The 20,573-nt window shown below is 38.6% G+C and overlaps 1 protein-coding gene across 6 annotated transcripts in view; it reads right to left on the bottom strand.

The window, feature by feature from the left end:
* LOC101171070 (discs large homolog 1-like protein) overlaps window positions 1-20,573 on the bottom strand; it is a 99,117-nt gene that overhangs the window by 69,283 nt on the left and 9,261 nt on the right. For 3 of the 6 annotated variants that reach the window (XM_011474174.3, XM_020702506.2, XM_020702507.2), the window contains exon 5: window positions 2,293-2,742. The exons of 1 other annotated variant lie outside the window; for it this stretch is intronic. In XM_011474174.3, coding sequence (XP_011472476.1) covers window positions 2,293-2,742 — 450 coding nt within the window. Of the gene's footprint in view, window positions 1-2,292; window positions 2,743-12,112; window positions 12,875-19,128; window positions 20,009-20,573 lie in introns of those variants that run through there. 2 more of the 6 variants (XM_020702510.2, XM_020702508.2) reach the window with 2 other exon arrangements.

Here is a 20,573-nt window from a genome sequence, read left to right as displayed (position 1 = left end):
GAAAAAAAACGCAGCATAAGAAGATCATAATTTTCATATAAATTTTATCATCAGACTCAACAAAAGCATGATTTTAAAAGAAAACATGAGCACATAAAGCATGTCATTATTAGAGGATTCTGTTCTTCGGGGCAAATGGAAAAGCCACACCTTCGGAGTAGTCGGCACATCCACCTGAATTCCCCATCAATATTTTGAGCTGAAGAATTTACTCAGATGAGCAAAAAAATGTCTTTTTGATCAGCCGCTAAAGTTAAGCTGCCCTGAAGAACAAATCTGGAGAAGTGAGCACGTGCTACGAAATGAGGACATATGGTTGCATTTGTTAGATGGTTGCTAACCCCTTTAGTGCGGTGGGGGGAAGTGAATAAAAACCATGCAAGACACAGACAGTCTAAATGGCCAATAAAAGATTACCAAGCTTAATTGTGCAGCAATGGATGTGTTAGAGGGAGATAGAGGAAGAACGACAGAAAAGCAAAGAGGGGGGCCAGACAGGCACCTACTGACTGTGGAATAGAGATAGTAATGAGCCTCATTTCTAAAAAAAAAAGGGGTCAAGCATTCGAATGAAGCCCGTGCATGCACAGTCCTGCATCATTATCCAATTGGTAGAAAGTCTTTGCATGAAGGTGAATCAGGGCTGTATCACTGAATTTTAAGTACCTGGGAAAAAAGGCCTTTGTAATACCCAAGTCAATATTAATGTCACTGGCCTGAAAAGCTGCAGTTGAAAGTATGAGACCACTACAGTAAAAGCCAGAACAAAATGATAAAATCACAACTTTAAGCACACTTATTCTCGCAATTGTAAAATACTCTGATAAGATTTTTACATAAGAATAAAAATATATTATATTTCTTTGTCAAGAAAGGAAATACAATCATCAGCTTGTAAAATTACATTTTTGCAGCAAAAATCTGATGTGGTTTTCTTTTCTGTGTCTACATTTCTGGCACAGTCTAGCCTTATTTCATTAATGATAATTTCTGGAGTTGTCTGTGAATTTTTACACCCCTCGAATGGGGCTAGAGCATTTCAACCAGGTGTAGGCCTGTTTTCTTTTTCTGCAATTCTCTTGTGGACTTTCTTGTGAGCCTCAAACTATTAGCCCTTTGCATGACCCAGTTTGAACAAAGGACAAAGACAAATTGCCTGACATCTTACTCTTTAGGCTGTTTCTCCTGAAAATAAGTTATGTTTAATTCAAAAAAGGCAAGTTTCTGGGTTTTAAAGCTGGGAACAGTTTAAGTCAACACCTTTCCTCCACTTGGCTCTGTGAATCTATATCATTATCGGAAAGAGAAACTATGTATTGGGTAATATTTTACTCTAAACCTTGATGAATAGCTTCTCTTCATCTACACGGGTAAAGTGCCTGGTAAGATTCTCACAAATCTGTTAACACGTTGTAGATGCTACCATTAGTTAGCTCCCTTATTGGGTGCTTATGTCAGATAGTAACTCACTGGGACTTATTAACGGAAGAAATGAGGTATTATGAGGTTTAAACAATTTGGCAAAGTTACTGACTGTCACAAGCAGAAGGACAGTATCAAATGACACATTTTATTATTCATCTTAAACTTAATTTCTTAATTTTAAGATCCAATAAAGACCAAATGATAAGATATTTTTTTCTTTGTATGTAAAAACCAAGGAGAGATGTTTAAAAAAGTGTAGCTTTGGCATGATTTCATCAAGGACAAACAGTCACAGTATCTGCACTTGTGTGCGGTTCTGTGTTCCACTCTCCCACAAAGCCAGCTCACCTTCATTCATAATTATTCTCGTTTTTTTCTGAGCCAAAAGGATCTCACTTGTATCAGCTTGCATCATCCCGTTCTCTCATTAATTGTGTATTTTTCTGTTATCTAGACTGCTTTGCCCAAACTAAACAATTCTTCTACCACCTTCTCCACAAAAAAATTTCAGCAATATTTATGGATTCTATGACCAGCAGCCTCTAGTCTCCCAGCCTTTGACTTATTTGTGGTTGAGTCAAACTTTTACATTTTAAAAAATAACCATAAAAAAAATTTAAACACAACGCTTCTGTTGATGTTCCATGGAGTAAAAAAAAAGGCAAAGCTAACAAAATGTGGTCTCTTTCAGACACATAGATTGGCAAACTGGTAATTTTTGTGATAATATGATTTAAAATAGTTTTCTATAGGATATATTTTCTAAAACAAACAGATGAGATCTTGAAGATACTGACAATACCAGTAAACAAGCTTTTAATTATCCAGTGACAAGGTGAGGTCAACGAAAAAGCTGAAGTTATTTACCTGAGCAGGTGCGATGTGTGTGTGAGTGACATATCCGTGTACATGTTGAATCTGTGACAGCTGCCTTTCTGCGACCTGAACCAGCTCTGCTCCACGCAGGTCGCTGTGGCGACCAAGTGATCCATGCCTCGCCAGTGACCGTTGTCTTTCCCGCTCCATTGTCCCGATGCAACTTCCATCTCTCCTCCAGATTCCTCCTTCCCTTCCCAGAGAACCTCCTTCTCTTCCTAGAGTCCCTCCATTTCTCCCCAATGTTCCACCGTCCCTCCCCTGGGTCCCTCCATCCCTCCCCAGGGTCCCACCATCTCGTTCCAGGGTCCCACCATCTCGTTCCAGGGTCCCTCCATCCCTCAGCTCTCTGGCTAAGCCCATTGAATGATGAGGACATGGGTGCTGGAGGAGTCTTGGAGCGCCCGGCGATGCTCCCTCTTCTTCTTGATACCGATACTTCTATAGTGATAGGGAAGGTAGAAGTGAGGGGAGGGGGAAACCAGTTCACGGTAGGGAATAAAATAAAATGGTAAGGGAAATAAAAATTTAAAAGAACGTAAAAAAAAAAACAAATTGGTTCAGGATGTGAGGTATGGGAAGTTAGGAGGACATTACAAAAGAGAAAAAGAGGAAGAAAGCATTATTCACAAGAGAATTTTAGATGTGCAGTTAGATCAGAAGGTTTAGTAAAGTTAAAAACAAGAAGACTTAAGCAGTAAAAAAAAAATACAAGACTAAACATATCTCATGTTCACACCAGCCTCTGCAATGCGCATTCAAGTGACCATTTTCAATGAAACGGATATGTAAACGCACGTTTATGCAAGATTTGGCATTTTGTTTCCAAAACTCTTCCGTTCACATATCGCTCTGCAAATCTTTAAGGCCATTTTCAAGCAGGTTGAACTTTGACCAATCAGGGACTCGGATTTGGTAGAGGCGTATGGCTAGCGTCCTTATCAATTCACGGTGCCAATCATTTGAAAATTGATCATGGAGGAGAAATAACCAATTGTGGTTTGTGCCTGGCCTTAATTATCTGACAGCAAGTCTTTCATTTATCGGAATAGAGGTGTGATCGAAATAGACTGGAGCAAAATTGACAAGATTTGCACCACTTTGAAATTTCCCACAAAGCTTCTTCCAACTGTAGTTACATTCACTACTATCAGGTAGCCACACTGGACTGTCGTACAGTTCCTGAACACAGTTCAGGGCATTCTTGAACGTGCATCTTATGCCCAGTGTGTTCGTAGCATTGGAGTTACAATAAAGTAAAGAAGAATGTTTGTGAAGTACAGTTTGTGTGGGAGAGCACACGGGGGAGTCCAGGTGTACACTCAGCATGGAGGTAATTGTTTCTCCAGCTTCCCGTGTTGGCACATGCATGAATGCACCAACACACACAGAAGACCCGAACCTAAAGTTTTCAGGCAAACTAAGATTCAAAACTCAGCGGGGACAGTGAACAGGAGTCGAACTTGCCTTGGGAAATAACCTCGCTCTCGCTCCATCTTCCACTACACTTATCATGCATCCTTACTTTCCAGGCTACTTCCTTGCCCGTGTTCCTCTAGTCCCACACACTCTCCCCCAGCTTCTATTTATATTCTTTAAAAAGTGTCCCATGTTTTTTCTGCTTTATCGGGCAGAATGCACTGAAGGAGTTAGCGAGGCTGATGTGAGAGAGATGAAAGGTCTCACGCCAACTGTTAAATTAATGTTCATCCAGACATTCAGCAGCTTTGAGGAAGCCCCTTCTCTCACTAAATCGATATCAGTCCTTCCAGACGCATCACTGATTATGTAGATTTGCCAACATTTTCTTGTCTCCAAACCCTTTTTAGTGATGAGAAAATGAGTATTTATCTTTAAATGATGAATGAAACTTTTCAAACTTCCAGCGCAAAAAATAAATAATTACTGCTGTAGTTTTAAGTCGTTTTCAATACTTTTGGAACTCATTTGTCAGCATAAAAAACAAGACCTTTAGACAAGATGTACATCAATAATTTTACCCAGTTTACTTGAACCTGGATAATGTAAGAAATCTACTAAACTAATGAGAGACGAGGAACAGCTGTGACGATTAAAACAGAAGCAGGTGTGAACAAATAACAAGATGGAATCCAACACTAACACTGAAACCAAAGCTGAAATGCAAAGGAGGTCAAACAATCAACTGTGCTAAATGCAGGATTTTACAAATCCTTAACAATGTTAAGAACCATCAGAAAAAACTCAAATCAACAAACAAAAACAAGAAAAACATCAAACACTGACTGTAACAGTTATTTATTTCACTGATACATTCAGTTCATTTCTGTTTAGTTCAGTCCTATGTCATTCAGGTCATTTTATTCTAGCTTCAACATATGTTTCATTGTTTGTGTGCACTAATATGGACACTGAAAAAAAATGGTAAATATCTAGTATTTAATCTAAGTTTGTTATATACATGACTTATAATTTCCTAAAAAGATGTAAAGTCATGTTTTAATGTTCAAAGTAAGTCTTACAAAAATATTATACACTCAAAGCCTTTTATGCTTTAACATGATAATGTTAAATCAGATCAGGCATTTCTGAACTGTGAGATTTGAGCTAATATGGAAGCAAAGGCTGAAATTAACACCAACAATAGACAAACAGCCTACAGCCTGTGGCTCATAGATTAGATGTGTTCACATCCCCTGCAGAGAGCCAGACAGTCACCCAGACAATCCTATTAGGATGACCTTTTGACCTCTTATTGAGGTAACCAGGAGAGCAGAAAAACAGACATTTTCATTAAGTAAAGTTGGATTTAGGTCAGAGAAAGAGTCTAATGTTACAATAAATAACAGTTGAGTTTTCTGATATTACTTATGTGTCTTTATATGACTAACGACCCAACTCAAATAGATAATTACACCTCTATATCAGGAAAGATACACATACCGTATTTGAAGCAATTTTACTGATGTCTGTGCTGCTATAATTAGTAACTGGCTATCAAAATACTTGTTTACTTAATTCCAAGACATTAATCCATGAAGTGTTTTGACTTCTCTACACCTAAATTTATTTTTGGTATGAAAAAAAAGATCACTGCTTTTGCTTTCAAGCTGATACTAAATTAAGGCTTGCTGCATATTTACAATAATAGAGTCAACACATCACCTCTAACAACTAACAGGCTACAAAGCATTTAGAAACATTTTTTTATTTAAAAAAATGTATATGCTTTTTAGACCAAGCAATTGTCTGTGACCTCAGACAGCCACAAGATGCAAAATCAATCCTAAAATGTTCTGAGGCGAAGATTGGGTGGGTACACATGAGGCCTGCCAGTGAATTTAAACAGACATGGTGTCCCCTGCTTCACTGCTCTGTACCAATTTTAACTGGGATTAAACGGAAACACTGCTTAGACAAAATGAGCCAGTGTGACCTGCTTTGTGCGCTTCATCACATTTCTTTTTTTCATTTTTTACTGTGATCACTGTGATTGCTCCATTATTTAAAGTACTGTGGAGCGTAGCAGTTGACTGACAGGACGCTAAGACCATGAGGTGAACCTGCATGGCTCACCCTGTTGTCACAGTCCTGCTGCAACTGCCCTGTGCACTCACATGTAGGAACTGTCATGCACACACAGTCTCAGCTGTGATTCCCGAGTCTGTATTCTCTCAGCAGAAAAACACCTCCACATGCATGCAAACATGAAGAAGCAGCCAAATGAGCCTTTTTCTTCATCATGATTTGAGAATATTCTCCATCGGGGCAGTGCCGGCAGAATGCCTGCTGACCACAATTATGAGTGTATGCACAGCAAGATGCACATGCAAAGTAAGGCTGTCATGTGATAGTGTGTCAGCCAGCCCTGCCTAGCCTAAGAAACGTGACTAGATTGGGAGCAGATTCAGCATCCCAGGACATGTGTGTGTGTGCCTGTTTGAGTGTGTAGATGAGTGCGCGTCAGAGTAAAGCCAGGCGTTAGTCACGCTTGGTGAGATATGAAAGAGCAGGGGATCCTCTGCCATAAGGAACTTCTTGCACACAGGCGTGCCTTCTTCTGTCTCCTTCTTTGCATCTTTCCTTCCCCTTCATCCCTCACAATCTTTAAAACTCAACCAGAAAGCAGCTAAAAAAATCTTTACAGATGATGGCCAACGATTCTTCACAGTTTTCACAAAAATGTTGATGGTGATAAAAAAAATGTGTTTATGAAAAACACACCATTAGCACAGTTTTGCCACAAACCCTTTATAATTCAAGTACTCTGGATTTTACTACTACTCTAGAAAAGCAAGGTGAAATAAAAATAGAAAACTGAGACAGAAAAAAGGTCAATTAAAGCAGTCTTTTGTCTTTTATATTAAGACATGTTTTTTTTTTCAAATAGATATTTTACTTATAAAAATAAAACACAAGAGCCTTGCTGAAGTCTTTCATTTTCTTACTTCATGGGGGTTTTAGTTAGTAAAGTGTCTTCAGGACAAATACCCTGACCTTTGCAGAAATACAAGTACAGCTTCATCTATTTTAAATGTGTTCAAATGTCAGAACTTGTTAAGGTGGGTTTGATTTATCTTCTTAGGCACTTTAAGAGACTCAGGAATGGACAGGTTAAAGGCAAGTTAATAAAAAAAGAAGCAGTCTCTTGTGTTTAAATGCACTTTCATGTTTGCATCATAGCTTTCAAATGAATGCTGCATTTTTTTGCCTAATGCCTGCTACTAAAATTTAACAGATTTTAAAGATTATTTGACTTGTCAGTTCCGGACAAAGCAGGTATTAGGTGTGAATACAAGTAAAATGTCTAAACAGGAGCATGACTTTATTCAGTTCATTCAACAGTCACTTAACTGTGCCAATAAATTCACTGACGGTTACGTGTTGAATAGGGCTTGCAGTTGTGGGATTGTGGGTAAATTGAGAGGTTTGCAGGAATTCCTAAGTCTTTCCTGCAGCATTGTTGTGCTGTTCACTGCAGATGAGACTATGATCGATTGTCTATAATAACAGTCAATGCTTGCCTGAAAATGTGATCAGACTGTTAAGAGGATTCTGTGGTCTCCTGTTCAACTTTAGTTTTTCAGAAATGAGAACAAAAAAAGCATCATCTTGTAAATTTGGCAAATTATGACTCTGAGAAACCGTTTCTCATTTTTATGATTTCTTTTTAGATTTTATGATTTATTTATTTATTTACAAAAAACATTTCTTGAGATCTTAAACTTGCATCGTTTACTTACAATGCATTTAAAAAGCAAAAGCCCAGACTGAAATATACTGCTGCAAAAACTGTGCTTACAGCTGGGCGGGATCTGGTTTTCATTGTCACTGAAAACAACACAAGTGTCCCACAGTGAGCCATGAAGCAGCCATAATTTATAGGCAACTTGGAGTATTGCGTGAAGACACAGATATTTTAGGGAGTAGCATGTATGTCAATATTTTCCCATCTTGCACTGTAACTTGCTGCTTCGACCCAAAAATAAAGAAAACAATGGTGGGGCACAATTTTCAGCAAAGATTTGTTTGTTTGCTTGTTCTACTGAAGAAAGGGTAAAACTCAATCTGTAGCTGAATTTGCCACAAAGCTGCTTTGGACATAAATCATCTGATAACTGACCAGTGATTCTAGTTTCAATGTGTGGCCTCTGTGACTGTTGTAGTGCACACGGGGCAGCCGTGGTGCAGCGGTAGGGCGGTCGACCCACGATCGTTTGCAGGTTCGATTCCCGCCTTGCACGCCCATGAGTCAAAGTGTCCTTGGATAAGACACTGAACCCCACCTTGCCTCTGGTGGTAGGCAGGCGCCCGTGTTTGGCAGCGGAGCCGCCACCAGTGTATGAATGTGTGAGTGAATGTGTGTGTGACTGGGTGAATGGGTCTGTGACTGTAAAGCGCTTTGTCCTTGTAGGAAGAAAGGCGCTATATAAGTATTTACCATTTACCATATAGTTTAATGTGAATGTAAGCACAGTTTGGACACTTTTATTTTTTTTCTTTAGAACCAAAGACACAAATAGGAGCTGTGGAAAAACAGATCTTGTCCTGTCTTTACTTACATGTTGACTGTCCAGGCTGTCTGTGTTTCTGCACATTACATCAATAAGTCAATTTTAAGAACAGCCAGCACACGAAAGAGGTATTGTTTAGTACAACTTCCTATGTGTAAGAGAGTTCAAAGGAAAAAGAATAAATATAATTTTGCGAGCCCCTTGACCACTAAAATGACACTTAAATAGCCTTAAAACATGCAAGTTTGCACACACTAATAAGAAACATTAGCTCCTCTGGCACTGCAGCATCTCTAATTTTGCTTTCTTTAAAAACAAACTGATAATCCCAACAAATAAATGCATGTCTCAGAAATATCTTTCAGACTACACCTTCAATACTACACTATAGATTCAGGCCCTCTTTCTATAGCTCTTCCTCTCTGAGATAAAAGCCACTGCTTCCATGGCGGCACACTTGTGTATCGCTCTCTCTAGCTCCAGTGTAGCAGTTGTCTCTTGGCCAGCCTCTATTTAACAGGCTGTCATAGTGAGGTGATCTAATAGGACAGAAGTAGAGTCCATACAGATTATTATAGCCTCGCTGCTGCATTAGGCAACAGCGTGCTTAGGAATGCATAAACTCATACAGTATACAAACAGTCTCATGGCCTCACAGGATTTTTTATTCAGAAGCACTGTACACTTTAGAAAAGCAAACCCCCCTCCTCTCAGCCTCCAGGTTTCGAGACTGATAAAAATGTTCCTTCTTCTCTTTTTCTGTCTAGTTCCATGTTTTTGGAGGACCCATTAAAAAAAACATATTTGGTGTGTTCAGAAATGCAGCTCAATGCACCAAGTCGTCCTCAGCATCAAAGAAGCTGCTCCTTACACACATGGGGCTAACTTTAATATTTTATATGTTGATTTTCCACTCAACAGTTCAGTACTTTGCAGGATGATGACTGGCAATTCTAACTGAATCATACCCGTTTAAGTTTGACTGATGCTATTTAATGTGCAGCTCGGTGTTTGTAATGGAGTTTAGACCACCTCAGGCAAGATAAATATCACTCATTGAGTGTGGATTAGTTCTAAAAACAGATATTGAAGGTAAAGTAATAGAATAAAATAATGAAAAAGATCACACACATCAAATATTCTATTGTTTACTTCATCATTCAGTTCAAATATGTAGAATTTTCAACATACTGTATTCCCAATGTGAGAATTCAGAAAAGATAAATATTTTTCTTTACAAATACAGATTTCTTATTACAGAATATGGATATTTACATTCAGCTGGAAAATGACAAAAATGTTTTCTGAGTTTGAATTTAGTAAACCAAACTTAATATTTGGGTCAAAAATCAAATAGGTTTTCCTAAGATGTCTTTTTTTTTTATCTGCTGCCCTATACATGATGACAAAGAAAATTTGAAGATAAGATAATAAATTGAATATTTTTTTTAACATCTGTAAATTAGAACAAGGGTGCTATCATCATTTAGTGATATGTAAAGGATTACAGGATTAAATGATATGAAAGGGACAAATGTAAAAGATTACTTTTTTCCTGACTATATAGGTAATAATAACAAATATATTTACTGTTATTATTTGGGGCTGAAGGGTAGAGAAGTGGTTGGCACCCTCGCCTCACAGTGAGGAGGCCCTGGCCCAAACCCTGGCCCGGACCTTTCTGTGTGGACTTTGCACGTTTTCTTCTGGCACTCTGGTTTCTTCCGCCCAGAAATATGCTTCATAAGTTGATTGGTCAATCTAAAGTGTGCATGTGGGAGTGATCATGTGCCCTGTGACAGACTTGCGAGCTCTCCAGGGTGTCAACAACAGTAGGCGGGACAGGCTCCAGCAACCCTGTGATCCCGAAAGGCACATAGCGGGTTAAGAAAAGGAATAATGGATGTTATTATTTGATTATACTAAACTATAAAACTAACAGCCTAGCTTAGAACAAGTATCAATTGTGGCTAAAATAATATAACTTATGAGGTATGTATGATCTTGTTTCAATTAACGAAATTCTTTTTTTTTACTATTAAAAAATACTTAAGGAATCCAGCCTCCTTTTTTGGTCAAAGCTATTTGTTTAGTTGTGTTTTTGCTTTAAAAGCCACTTTGTGTTTTGTTTTGTATGGCAGTCAGAGAGATAGTTAATTCATTTGTTGCAATCAAATTGATAGTAAATGTTAGCATAACTTACAGCACCTTCAAAATTAAAAACAAAATATTGAGTTTGTAACATCTAATTATTGGCTTGGAGTACTTCAAAAATAAGCTATTACTGCAAAATGTTGACAGCAGTGTTACACATTGGGTAATCTCCCTTTATAGACCCACAGAGCAAGCTTTGGGTTTTTTGTGTGTGTTTTTTTAGATGACCGGAAGTACAAGCCAGAAAACTAAAAGGCACTCCCACACCATGTGCTCATAGGTTAAAGGAAAAAAAAAGTTATCTTCGTGTAACTAGGTGAAAGGAAACGGTTAGTCACACATGCAATATTTAATGTCCGCCATCCGATTCCACTGACTCCTAAAGCTCTTTTAAAGTGTTGTGTGTCTGGATGCAAATATGTCAGTAAACACTGCTCTTCAAAATATTAAATCAGACAGTAAAACACAAGCCTGCCTTCCACTGTCTTGTCATCTCTGTCCCTCTAACGCAGTGTTTTTCAACCTTTTCTGAGCCACGGCACACTTTAAGCTTAAAAAAAATCCCGCGGCACACCAGCATCCAGAAATGAAAAAAAAAAAGGAGAAACTCATAGTCTGTATTGATCTACAGCCCCTCCACAATCTCACATGCATTTTTGTGATAATTATTGCAGAAAAAGCTGGAAGCTGCAGCTGTTTTTCTAAAAGATGTAACAAAAGTTAAGTTAGAAGATTTAAAAAAAGTTTGAAGTGTGTTCGTTGTTTTCAAGACGTTTAACAACAGAACTCCTTTTACGCTGTCACTCTCACAACCCAATGCATCATGGGAGATGTAGTGCATAAAAACGGCCGGCGGAGATCGCTTTTCGGAGCTTCATGGTTTTGTTCACTTGTTCCACGGTCTGATACCGGATTCTGTGGAAAGCTACACCGCTAAAGACGAGCTTTAGCTGCTATTTTTGTTAGAACTGAGCGACTTTACGAGCTAAATCGGGACAAGGAAGTGAAGACTTTAACCACTTCTGATTGGTCAGACTGATGACATGTGATTAAGCCTTCAAGAATGATTGGTGGAGACAGGTAAAGGGGGGGGGGGACTTTTCCTAAATACAGCCGGAGCTGCAGCTGAATCGCGCTGCCGTCATTCTTATCAAAATGTCTTTAATAAAATAAAATAAAATAAACGCAAAGAAAAAGTATTTTACGATCTTTTATATTCCTAACTCCTCAGTGTTTTATCAGGGCCTGTTTGGATGAACACAGAGCTGAAATCCTGGAGATGGGAAATGTTTTTAGATCAGTTAATGAGGGCAATTTCACACGGCACACTTGACCATCTCCCACGGCACACTAGTGTGCCGCGGCACACTGGTTGAAAAACACTGCTCTAACGCACACACTCAAACACACACACACACACACACACACACACACACAGCCATAGTGCTCACACAATGTGCTACAAGCCACTGCATCTCACCTTTGTTTACCCAAACCATAAACCCATTTCACAAGCTTAGTCCTCTCCTTTTGCTTTACTATCTTTGGCCACTCTGTTTCCATCAGTGTCCCTCTCACTGAGGTTTACTTCCAGGTTTCCCCAAAGTGTTTGTTCCCCACACTGAAACACCAAGAACCACACAAGTATGAAACTCACCACCTACCTTGCATCCAAACATCAGAGATATGGTGTTGTTGGTGCATGCTACTTTGCAGTGGCACAACATGTGGCTAACGTTAGCTAGCTGGTCCCACACTGGGGGGGCATCCTAGCCTTCATGTACACTTTTCACACTCGCACACCTCCACACACACTCGCACCCACACATACACATGCATTTGCATGTGTTCCATCAACCGCGCTCCATACTGTCCCACAATGCCCCACTCTACTGCCCCCCCCAACCCAAACCGACCCACCCCCCACTGCCTGGCTACAGTCCTCAGCTGTGGCAGGCCAGCATCCTCTCCCTCACGTTCTCCATAGCTCCTATCATCATCATCATCTTCATCTTCGTCAGGGTAATCCTCAGAGCAGGTCAGGAGGCAGACATGGTGAGAGACTGCCCGTCCCTCAGTGTGTGTAAATATGAGTGAGAATGTGTTAGCACGTGTGTCTGCTCAGCGTGTTGATGCTGTCAGCATGTGTGTCAGCCTTTTTGTGTGTTTGTGTGTGCATGAATGAATGTTTGTAAGTGTGTGTATCAGTGTGGATGTGTTCTGTGATGTCCTCTGCAGCAGCAGCAGCAGCAGCAGCAGCAGTCCCGGTCCTGTGTCTCCTCTGTCTCTCTCAAAGTGTTTGCTTTTCTGCCTCGATTGCTGCCCTTCTCCCTCTCTCTCCCCCTCTCCCTCAGTTTCGCTCCACTGACTCTCTCAGCCCGCCTCTCAACACTGAGATCAATAAGGAAAGACACGAAGAGCAGAGACCTGCACACACAGGCAACTTGTTTAAAAATGTGTCTTTTAATTGTAGTTACCTGTTAAATATTCTTGATTTTACATTTCGGGTCTTAAACACTGAAGACGAAGGACTAAAGGTTACAGTAAAGGTCAGAGCACTATAAAATCTAACACTAGCTAGACTAAATGTAACATTTGTACAAGCAGAAAACGTCTCTTACAACATGAGCCAGCACAAAAGGAAACTCAACGCAAAATTCATTCAACATGTATTATGTATTTTTTTCATTTTGAGATTGAATTTTTTTTAAATTTAGATCTAAATGTTACAATAGTGACACCTACTGGGCAGGTAAAAGAGCAGAGGAAGTAGGGATTGTAGGGGAGCCTTAATTGGCCAAAATATGTAAAAGATGCTCAAAAGCAAATTTGCTAATTTTAGGTACAGGTATAAATTATTCTAAAAGTATTCCTGTGTGCAGAGAGCTTGTTGGAGAAGCTTTAGAGTCCTGTAAAACATTCAGGCAGGATCTGAACTGAGGGCTAAGTCAGCAGTGCAGCACTGCTTGGAGGTGGATGGAGGTCTCCGCTGTGCTGCAGAAGCCTGAGGCATTACTGCCTCAACTGCTCAAACTGATGGGTGAGCAATGTTCAAGTGATACAAAGCTGACAAGATCCATGAGTACATGCGTAATATTACTCTTTAACTGCTTCATTGGGATATGCACTCTGTTATTATTATAAGATCCTATTCAAGATAAGTAAACATAGTATTTACTAAATGTTTATTTTAAATATTGTCTGTGCCGAACTATTTTACAATTCATCAATAGATGAGCACTCTAGACAATAAAATGTGTCAGCCACGTGTCGGCTTACTCCGTAGCAACAGTCCCGTTGGTACGTTAGAGGCAAATTTCTGATTAACTCCTGCCGCTCTGCAGAAACTATGGAATTCAAAGACGTTGTTGTTTTCATTTATTCAAGGGTTTAGTGGGTCCAGATGGATGGATGGATGGACGGATGGACAGACGGACGGACGGATGGATGGATATTTTCTAACAGCTGAAGCTCACCTCCCATTTTGGCAAATCTCTAATATTATCATTTGATTCAATCAGAAAAGTTCATACAAAACGGAGAAACATGTCCAAAAATCTCACATGAGCTAATATTAGTAAACTACAACAATTTAAACACAGACACTTAGTAAATAACTTACTGCTAAACATAGTGCTCTGACTAAGATGGAAATATATAAGCCTAACATCTAAAACAGCTTCAAGATCAGCCATTTGAAAGATTTAAATAGGCTATGTGTAATTATGATACACTAATTAAGCTTCACTTGAACAATATGATAAATAAAAACAAATCTTTCAGCCTATTAAGTCTAATTGATCTATTTTCTAGAATTTATTTAGGGTATAACATTTTGATACGTACATTTTGAAACAAATTCATAATCATGATAAATTTCCTTTTATGAACTAATTTTTTTGCATCCTAGTTCATCCAACTGCTAAATTAATGAGTTATTTACACAAGCAGATAAGTTCCAATCGGTTCTCCTCAGTTACTTGTTGTAATATAGTTTTTATGCAAGACATAATACTTCGTAATAGAGGGGGTCTTTCTGACTAAGAGCTAAAATGCCCATGATGTTAGAATGGGTCTAAAGAAAGGATGAGGCCTTTGGAAAACAAGGGGAGTTTAATTCAAATAATTCTCAGATCCACCTTCATCCAGGACGCCTGATGCTGCTAGGCCATCTGGACTGACTCAGGTTCACACTCAGAGACTCACACGCACACACACACACCCACACATACACACACACACAGCAGAGCCACTGAGGTTGTCTGTCTTCTCACCCTGACTTCAAATCACAAAGCACAGCATGAGAGAGAATAGAGAACTAAACAATGTGAAAAGATGCAAATAGGGAGGAGAATAAACAGTGTTGAACTATGCTGATATCATCTGTAGTAATTTCACTGGTTTATTGATAAAAATAATGAATAAACAGGTACTTCCAACACAGTTGAAATTGTTAATGAGCTCAAACTAAGTGAGCTCAAATCAGATTAGGTCAGTCATTAATCCCTATTCATTTCCTATCCCTTCTGCATCTTGTTAAGAATAAGAGTTGCTTGCCTTTGCTTTTACTTAGGCAGATGCTGTGTACAACCCAAAGTCCAACACAAAGACAAACAACTTCTTAAACCCACATGCACTCATACAGACACGTGTTTGCAGCAAAAGTGCATCCTGTCTGCTGAAAAACAAAAGACTTGCTTCACTTTCAAATGAATTCTGACACAATTTAGTTTTTGCCAACAAACTTTGCAGAGGACCAAAGAGTGAAGCTGGGGCTTCTTTTAAGGTAGTGCTGCACCCAAAAGAGCAGCAGTTGAGAACAATCCAATCAATTAAAATTGCAACAGTGGTTGCGTTCCTCAGCCATTAAACATGAAAACACACTAAAGTTCTCCAACAAACATTCCTAAATGGAGAAAAGCTGGTTTTACTCTACATTTGCATCATCTTTGAAACAGCACAACACAAAAGGTCAAATTCAGCTGCAGTTTTCTGTAAATAAAGTCAACATGTTATCATGGCGTTGCTAGTAACATTTCTTAAGGCATATTGACCCCAGAAATAAAGAAACATCAATGTGCATTCTTCTAAGACAAACTAGACAGTGGATTTCCTTTTAAAGAGGATCAAGCACGAGACTTCAGAAAATCCAAGCTTTTGTGATTAGCTAGCTGTCCTAAGACCAGCTTTTGCAGTCAATGCCTTTGCTTTCAGCAAGGAACAGATGGAGATCCTGAGGATGGGTGTTAATGCACGCTAAGGTTCTCTTTCAGACACACATGCGCACACACATTAAACACATGACTTCCCACATGTGCTACAGCGAGTGATGCTGACCATAAAATGAAGAGAAATGTGCAAATCATTGAGGATAAAGGACAGGAGACAAAACACTTCTATACCATTGAACAGACAATCAGGTAGACAGGAAAAAACAATAGCAGAACATAAGGAATAAAATAGGGGAAGAAACAACTGGGAGAGAGGGGACGGTACCTCATGAGCCTAGCAGGCATGCATTTCATGTTAACGTTAGTAGGTCATCCAGCACAGAAATAACCTCTCTGTGTGTCTGTGTGCGGTAACCTCTTACACTTTATACAAGCCAATCACAGTGGATTCTCCATCCCACACTCTGACCAATTAGAAAAGACTCCATACATCAACATTTCAAACATCGTCACGTGATTGTCTTCTACAAGCGTGTGTTCACGTTCCACATGGGTGAACGTTCCTCTATTTATAGCTGTCATTCTCTGTGCAGAATCCTGCAGGACTACAGTCTGACTGGTGCTAAAACCCGTCAGGGATTAATATATTTTTGGAAAATGTTGGAAAATAAGGAGTAATACAATGACATTAATTGAAAAGTCCATAAAAATTAAACACTATCAGTTGCTGAAAGCTAAAGTGTAAATAAATAGTATTGCTGGGGTTACAACCACTGCAGGCAAATATTAGGAAGTGCAGTATTTGCATTGTTTTGGTTGTGAATACACTGCCACTATGTGGTTAAAAACAGGAAAAACATCCTCTAATGTATAAACTAGATAAATATTTGAAACCAAAATTCTTAAGGTAAAGATCATTAGTCCAAACATATATATTAAAAAAATTAACTTTAAAAATAAAGTGTGAGCTCACAATTTAAGAGCTGAATTAAAAAATACACATTTCCCATTAATTCTCTTATTTACCAGATTGAATGCTAATTCATTAAATATATGGATCCATTTTACTCAAAAGGACACTCTATTCTGCTTATTTAATTGTTATTGTAAGTATTATAAGTTGCATTCTTTGGTTAGTTTAAATCACTAGTCAGGTGAGATAAATGTATTTTTTATTAGGAAAAACAGTTTTTAAATATAATTTGAGCAATGTATTCTTACTGGAATATATTAATGAAGATATTAAACTTTAAACATATTCATCTGAATAATTAATTAAGTAAATTGGCAGTGACAATCAGACCTAGTTACATGTTTTTTGGAACATTTGCAAATAAGCAGCCAGTTAAAAACTTTCTTAAAATGCGGGACAGTGTTCCTCCATGGCTGAAGTCTGGATCATTGCAACACAATCAGAAATTGTACTGTGATCCATTTTAAAGAGGTAGGTGACCTGACATTTGTCTCTTAAAGCTGTGATGTACTAAACAACGGTTTAAACTTGAAAGTGAAGACGGAAGATCCTGAATCACAAATCTTTTAACAACCTGCACAATACATTGCAAATTTATCGTTACCGTGATATGGTAAATGGTAAACGGCATATACCGTGCAGCACTTTTCTACCTTCCCCGGAAGCCCAAAGCACTTTACAGTCCCATTCACCCATTCCCACGCACATTCACACGCTGGTGGCGGTTCTGCTGCCAACCTTCCACCAGAGGAAAGGTGGGGTTCAGTATCTTGCAAGGACACTTCGGCACACGAGCGGGCTGGGCGGCCTGCAGCCCTCCGATCAGGGGTCGTCCACCCTCCCACTGCACCACGGCCCCACAATATTTCAAGCTGTGCAATATGCATATCGCAAAAGATGGCGAAAATTGCAATAAATGGTTACCTCAAATGTGCTAAAACAATCTTCTGATAGCTTGATGTATTTTAAAAAAATAAAATAAATCAATTAATGCATTTGACAGATCAGACAGACGCCTATATAGATGATGGACATTTGGAGTATAATTTTTAAACTGTTGCAGTGAAATGGAAATGAAGTTTTGGGTTGTTTTGCTATTTGATGATGCATCGCAAGTTATATCGTTATCGTAATATTGATCACTAATAACGCAAGTTTTCCTGATCTGGTGCAGGCCCATTGTTAGTTTAAACAAAATTGGGTGTCTTTGTCTCCATGTTTGGTGCCATGCATCAGAACTATTGTCTTTAGTCTAATTGTACCCATTACTTTAGTCCAGAAGGAATATGATTAGCTCCTATGAAACTTTGAAACTCACACCATGGTGTTTTTGAATTCAGCGTTTAACTCCACTTTTACCTGTTTATCTGCTAGTCTTACTCCCACATACACATTCAGCAATTAGCTTGATCTGTTCTGACTTGTCTCCGAACTTCTCATGGGTTGATCTTGGGATCAACACGCCGCTTTGTATGTGTTCCACAAGTGATTATCTGTCCAACAGAAAAGCCTATTTTTCATGCAATTCTTTGATAGCCTTAGAAGGGGAGTAAGAATGATTTTCTATAATTGATTTATTTTTTTGGGTTTTGTCATTTTCCACATTGAAGATAAAATAAAAGATACATTTTCTAGCTGAAACTAAAATACTGTTTGTACATTAAAAAAATAAAAATAAATGAATCCTAAATCTGGGTATGAAATGTAACAGAAAAGGGACTTTAGTTCATATAAATATTATTAGATTCATATCAAAAATATGAGTAACTAAAACAAGACATCATGAGTTAACTTCCTTCAGCAACAACTAAAATTGCAGCTCCAGCTCTTGAGGCCTCCATCCAGTACAGACTGAACCGGGACCAGCTGGATGGCAGAGCTGCTGCTGGGGGTCAGCATTTAGCTAGCACCTCCCATACTTATAAAGGGCACAGCCTCCTGCTCTGGACTAAATACCCTCAATTACTCAGCTGCTTTTGGTTGTCAGCCAACCTCTGGGTATCCCAGCACCTCTGACCCAATTCTGTATTAACGATTGTTGTACTTGCTAGAAGCCAAGCAGAAATGTGAAAACAATGTTGTAAAGTTCATAGTTTAAAGTAGCTTCACGTGACATTCAAATCTATAAATTTCAATTTCATTTAGCTAAAAACACAATGATAATTCAACCGTAGGGAAGATATGTTTTTCATGTAATTATTTTACCTTTATTTAACTAGGTGACACCAGTTAGGATTAAACTTTTTTTCAAACCTGACCAAGTTATTTTTTGTCTTTTTTAATTATTTTTAAGAGATTCATAGGATCATGCTTTTCAAACAAACCCATACACATTCATACATGAGATTATGAAAATAAAATCTCTAAAAGCTGTCAAACTTTGGAAATTTAATACATAAATATATACCTAAATATGAGAATATTTATTGTTTACAAAATTTTAGTTTCAAAGTAACAGTAAAGCTGTGTTTTTCAATGATCAGAAATGCTCTATAAAAAGTCTCTATTGCAGCGAAAATAGATTAAAGTACATTACATTTATTGAGGGAGCAGAATCCCTTTGGTCCATTTTCACATGCAGCCCACGCACTGGCCCATTGGGTGTCAGTTCCAGAAAGGTATTGTAGTCCGTAACTTTAGTCTATTTTCTTTTCTGTATAGATCCATGACGACACTTGAGCTTTCCTTGAAAGCTGCGCAGACTGACTTGACTGGTCACAGTAGTCCTACATGGCTGTCTTTGTCCTCTTCCCCTGTTATATCCCAGAGTTCAAATGTCCCGCAGCTGCTGGGGAGATTATCCTACCCTTCTCTACTCTTCCCCATTGATTCATTTGTCAGGATTGTGCCCTTTTCCACATTGCATCACAGCACCAGCTGGACCGTGGCACAGATGGATGGATTGGTGGAATGATATAGGAATTTCATGGCAAAGATTAATAAGAAAAAAAAAGAAACTTAAGCAGGCTCCATAAAGCAGGACATAGAATGATCCTACACAGGTACAAGCCAGCTCTTTCTGTTGCATTCTCTCTTGATGTGTGCGTGCATGCAGATTTGTGTGTGTGTGGGTCTCTCATTTTTGCTTTGTCCATCCTGAAATAGCTCCACCTTTGTAAAGTCTATTAGCAGCCTAGCATAAGCCTCTTATGAGGAACTCCTGCTCTCTTGGTGCAGAGAAGGACAGTGACACCTAATAAGACCAGACAACAGAACAGCAGGGGTGTTAGAAAGGGCTTCTGACTTAATGTACCCCTTAAAGATAGATGTTGTTGGATCAAATTGAATTTAATGTTCAAAATGTGATAAAGACATAAGAATACTAAAACAATGAGAAACTAGGGGTGAGAACTGATGAGCAGAGGAGCGGGGGTGGAATGGGTGTGTGAATCTTTGTGTGTTTCTGTGTGTGTCCTCATCTCTTTGCTATTTTTTTCTGTTCCTACATGTGTTTTTAATATTTTAGTATGACTTATTTATAAAATGTTATGCTGCTTGTGCATGAAAGGTTTTATATAAAAAGGTTAGATTTGATTTAGTTTAAAATTATAAAAGACGTTTCCAACTAAAAGTTAAATTTACTTATGTGTACACTAAAATATTCCTAAATGTTTACTCCTTTCCACTGGTGAAGTCAATATTGCACCAGTTTTGTGTTTGACCAAGAGTCCAACACTAGTTGAAAGTTTATATAAGGTGAGGACTTACTGACTGCTCTGTTCCTGACCTTTACTGCCAAACAAAATTAAACAATTAAAAAAGTAGACCAATGACCAATGTTGCTGTGAAAAAGGGAAAGAATTGTAAGGGATGAGATGTGCAGAAACATCCTGAAGCCATAATCTCACACCCTCTCTTTTTAAATCCATTATCTTGATCAAGCAAATAGGATTAGGCAAATGACTGTGAGATAGAATTCCTTCTGTCTGTTATGTGAACTTGCAAGATGGTGTCTTGAGCTAGCCAAAATTCAAAAATCCC

Source organism: Oryzias latipes, chromosome 4 (genome assembly GCF_002234675.1).
Source record: "Oryzias latipes chromosome 4, ASM223467v1".
Taxonomy (NCBI): domain Eukaryota; kingdom Metazoa; phylum Chordata; class Actinopteri; order Beloniformes; family Adrianichthyidae; genus Oryzias; species Oryzias latipes.
This window is presented reverse-complemented; position numbering and strand designations above follow the sequence as displayed.